The sequence below is a fragment of the Acyrthosiphon pisum genome, chromosome A1, assembly GCF_005508785.2.
Source record: "Acyrthosiphon pisum isolate AL4f chromosome A1, pea_aphid_22Mar2018_4r6ur, whole genome shotgun sequence".
NCBI classification, from domain to species: Eukaryota; Metazoa; Arthropoda; class Insecta; order Hemiptera; family Aphididae; genus Acyrthosiphon; species Acyrthosiphon pisum.
The window spans coordinates 12,397,507-12,402,665 of NC_042494.1; the positions used below are offsets into that span (position 1 = coordinate 12,397,507).

General features: G+C 27.8%; 1 protein-coding gene across 1 annotated transcript in view; it reads right to left on the bottom strand.

The window, feature by feature from the left end:
* Positions 1 to 4,610: 4,610 nt before the first annotated feature.
* Positions 4,611 to 5,159, bottom strand: part of LOC100571566 (IST1 homolog) — a 4,146-nt gene continuing 3,597 nt past the window's right edge. The window contains exon 4 of the mRNA XM_003240821.1: positions 4,611 to 4,658. Within this exon, the coding sequence (XP_003240869.1) occupies positions 4,611 to 4,658 (48 nt within the window). The remainder of the gene's footprint in view (positions 4,659 to 5,159) is intronic.

Consider the following 5,159-nt stretch of genomic DNA (forward strand, 5'->3'; position numbering starts at 1 on the left):
ATTTGACTTGCTTGTAGCCATTTTTTTTTTTGAAAAAGGTAGACAAACTTATGAGGAATTTATTAGATTTTCAAATCTTAGATTTTTCATGAATTTCTAACTCAAAATAATTTGCAAATTTTCGTCATTTTTACGTATTTTGTAAATATTTGAACTTAAGACGATAAAAAAAAATTGTGACTGGATTTTTAATTTTTTCATCTGCCTTTGAAAAAATGTACTAGGTGCCTTCTATTAAATTTTCTAGCTTTTTTAACCAACAAATAAAATTTCATTGATATTTATAGAAAAAAAAACTAAAAAAATGGAAACTGAAAATGTCCGTAAAGAGCTCATAAGTCATAATATTTGGAGAATGTTATGGTGTATAGAAAATGCTAATAAAATATAATAACAATACGAAATATTTAGACTGGCAAACCATCTCCGTTCAGAATCGTTTTTCTTATAGTATATGATATAGGTAATACCATTGAATTCAAATTTAATACAATCGATTATACGCAGTGTTGGGGAGTAACTTAACTTAAGTTACAAGTTACTGTAACGAAATTACTTTTTAAGTAATTTGATGGTAATTTAATTACATTTTATTGTAAGTAATTTATATGTAATTTAAGTACATTTTTTGTTGTAATTTTTACTAAATTACTCGTTACTTTTTTTTGGGATTATTACATTTTTTAGAACGTATTGATAATATTGTGTGTAGGTAAATATTAAAATATATCATAATATAACTTATAAGTATTTTAATAATTTAATTTATAAGTAAAATTGTCCGAACTGTAATATTTTTGTTATAGCTATTGACTATTCGACTATAAAGTGTTACTTTTAGAATGGAATTCTTATCTTTACTTTGTTTTGTATCGTCGCGGATGGCTCATTGCGTCAGCGTCTGCGTATACAGCATTGTTGGAACTATCAATGAATAATAATAATAATAAAAGTGTGGGAGACGGAGTGGCCGAGCGGACTAAGGTGTTGGTTGCAATGCGCACCGGTCACCGGTTCGAATCTCGGTCACGGGCTGAACTTCTCTCCGACAGACATCTATCTGGAGAGTGAAGCCGCCATCCCCCGACCGGGCATGGCAGAAACCTACGGGTGCCCAATTTGAAATTCTGCCAAGCTAAAACACACGTGTTAACAAATACCTACAGTATCCTCCCCCACAATTAAAAACCACCCAATCGCCTAAGTTGCTGCGGGTTAGTTATTAAAAAAAATTAATTAATAAATAAATGTGTGGCTTGGCAATACGATAGCCACGCAATACGATTGATGGTAAGTTACGCCCGCTGCTATTAGTTCCCGGATGGGTGATCACACTGTTTGCATACATACTAAATACAATATTAAATAATTAATGATCTCAGAAGTTTTTATTACATTCTCATTCATATTATATGGAGAAATAAAATATATTCCTAATTAATTTTTCTTTACGTTGCTTTTACGTCAACATTTTAAAAATGTTTCAATGGATTTTACAAATTTAAATCCTATTATTTCGAATAAACTTTTTTTGAGATACTATTATAACAATATAACAGTATAACACTAAGTACCTACTAAGATACCTGCTAGTTACCTACAGTTCAATTGTACTTATAGTATACTTATATAAGTTATAATATTGCGTAAAGTATCGTAATTAACATTTAACAGTATGAGAGTGGCTATAATCGGAGCAGGAGTTGCTGGTTTGGCTTCAGCTAGAAGATGTTTGGAAAATGATTTTGAACCCATAGTTTATGTGAGTGAATATCAAATGTTGTAAAAATATGAATTTCAAACGCTCATAAAAATTTAATTTGACTTGCTTGAAGCCATTTTTTTTTTGAAAAAGGTAGACAAACTTATGAGGAATTTATTACATTTTCAAATCTTAGATTTAAAAAGAAAATTTTTCATGAATTTCTAACTCAAAATAATTTGCAAATTTTCGTCATTTTTACGTATTTTGTAAATATTTGAACTTAAGACGATAAAAAAAAAGTTGTGACTATGGATTTTTAATTTTTTCATCTGCGTTTGAAAAAATGTACTAGGTGCTTTCTATTAAATTTTCTACCTTTTTTAACCAACAAATAAAATTTCATTGATATTTATAGAAAAAAAAAAAAAAAAAAAAATGGAAACTGAAAATGTCCGTAAAGAGCTCATAAGTCATAATATTTGGAAAATGTTATGGTGTATAGAAAATGCTAATAAAATATAATAACAATACGAAATATTTAGACTGGCAATCATCCACCTACTAATTAATTCGTTTGTAAGTTGTAGCGCACTTTCGCACATTTGCACCTTGAAAAAACTAAATAGAATGGTGATTTTCCGGCCAAGACCATCCTTTCTAATCCGTTTTCGTCTGGATACGAGCATGAGGTTTTAGGGTACACTGTGGTGCGTTTAGCGTTATAATGTGCCTCACCATCGTTAAAAAACAATGTGTTTCGACGGAGAACCGGATCCGATGAAACGCAGCGTGATCCGTTGGAACTTGAAATCCGATTTATGGATGACGGAACGTTGCACACGGTGGACTATACCGGAGTACCTATATTGGAAAATGTGGGCGATGGGCACATTCTACATTCATATTATCAATGTATTTTGTTCTTACCTACCTCAATTTCGCCTGCAAAAGTCTACCATTTACGTGCGTTTAAGATTATAACTTTTAAAAGAAGTAGTTAAAATAAGTTATGAAAAGTTGTTTGTGGTAATACATATTTGAGGAATCATATAAGTGTTTTGGGAGGGGGGAAGAAGTACCCCGTGGTTATATTATAGCCATGTATATTAATTATTTAGAGTCGCACATACTTTATGCTATTAGAATAACTTCCTCTATTTTTTCCCAAGTGGAGTTTCGAATATACCTGTATAGATATACTATTATATTATATCTAGTGGATATCCTTAACTTACATAAATATTTTTTTTAAAAACTACGATAAATCGTTCGAAAACAATAATTATTCAGATTTTCCAAAATTGATCAATAATCGTTTAAAATTTGATGTGTACGAAAAGGTAACTTAAATATTAAATAATTAATGATCTCGAAGTGTTTATTACATTCTCATTCATATTATATGGAGACATAAAATATATTCCTAATTAATTTTTCTTTACGTTGCTTTTACGTCAACATTTTTAAAATGTTTCAATGGATTTTACAAATTTAAATCCTATTATTTCGAATAAACTTTTTTTGAGATACTATTATAACAATATAACAGTATAACACTAAGTACCTACTAAGATACCTGTTAGTTACAGTTACATTTTGGTAATTTTTAAAAGTGTAAAAAAGGTACATTATATTTTATTTTATTCAATAGAAACATGATTATGTTTTAATAACTTGTTTTAAAATTACATACTAAGCATAATTATAGTATTAAATCATATTATTATTTATTTTATTTATAATACATCTTGAATCTTATACCGGAAAAAATAAATATATTTATCGAATTCCTCATAAGAAATCCATAGGCAACTGAATATGCATATTGAGGTTATCACTTTATCAGAAAGTATCTCGCAGTGATAAGTATTAAATCAACGGGAATTATTATCCAGTGTTATTGTTTATACATAAGTTTATCTATGATGAATACATAATAAATATTAAATAATAATATTATATAGCTTGTAGTCTACACGCTACAGTATTATTTTACTTAGTTTTACCCATGTAAAAAATAACAACATATTTAACTAATTATTTCTTTTTTTTTTTTTTGTTCTTATAAATATATTATTTTATAATATATAGGTACTCACAAGTATCTGTAACCCTTGTATGCACATCTTAATATTTTTTTCTGTTTTTTTGAACCCCAATAAATAGTTATTAAATATTAATTCTTATATATTAACTTATAGATTTTGTAAAAACAATACTGTTTAGTACTTACATTTTTATAAAATATTCACAGTGTTTAATATATTTGAATAACATGTCCTCTACAATTTGCGGTAAAATAACGGACGATCCAGGGTCAGTTGCTGCATTGCGTATTGCTCTCCAAATGTTGGCAGAACGTTGTGAAAAGCTACAATCTCGATTAGACATAGTTGAAAAAGAAAATGTTACTATAAAAAGCCACTGTACATGTCAAACGGTCAACAACAAATCTTCAGAAGTTAATGTTCAAGAATTATCTTGCAAAAAGCAACAGTTGGTCGAATATTTAAGAATTGTTACAAACGAAAATCGTACATTGTGGACAACATTGTCATCATTAGATAATCCGGCAGTTCAATCAAATGATAAAATCAAGCCGAAGAACTCTTTAGCTATCATAGACAACTATTTAAAATATAATGGTACGAGCAAACAATTTTGTTGATCATCAAAATAATATTAAATAGGTATCTATGTAATGATATGTGGCAGATCTCACTAGTCATATTAGATAAAAATACATGATACTACCTATAGTTATTTTTACAACTACCTACAGTATTTAATATACTATAATTAATTATTTTTAATTTGCATCTATTTCATTTAGTTTCCATTGTAGTTTATAAGAGTAGATATAACACATTTATAATTTCACTGTATAGTCAAATTACAAAAATAATCATAATTTGTCGCTTGAACTCCCTTCACACTCCTGGAACCGATTTTTCTAACAGAAAAATATTTTCAATAATTTCATCATTCATCAGTATTGACCATTTGACCAGACTATTTTCAAATTACTTAAAACACTATAATATGCATAATGGCTGGATATTATATCTTTGGTAGTCCTTCATAATTATTAATTTTCAATCCAACTGAATCTTTGATTTAAACCTCAATATTGATGACTTTAATTTCAATAACCTCAATCTGTCATATATTTGAATAAAAATTTGAATTTGAGGTACCTACTTGTTTATATTATCTTTTATGCTTGAACAAATTAAAGAATCATCTCATTAGACAAACTTTGGCAGTGTCAATTAATATAAATTATAATTTTAAAATAGTTACAATCTTAAATTATCTTGTTAAATCAATAAATATATTTTTTTCAGATGTTGATTTCAAGATGGATTCTAATTGCATTATGGTATGTCATAATATAATTTTGTTTGTTTTCAATAACTATTATATATTATACTCTATTTGGAATAGGATAGGT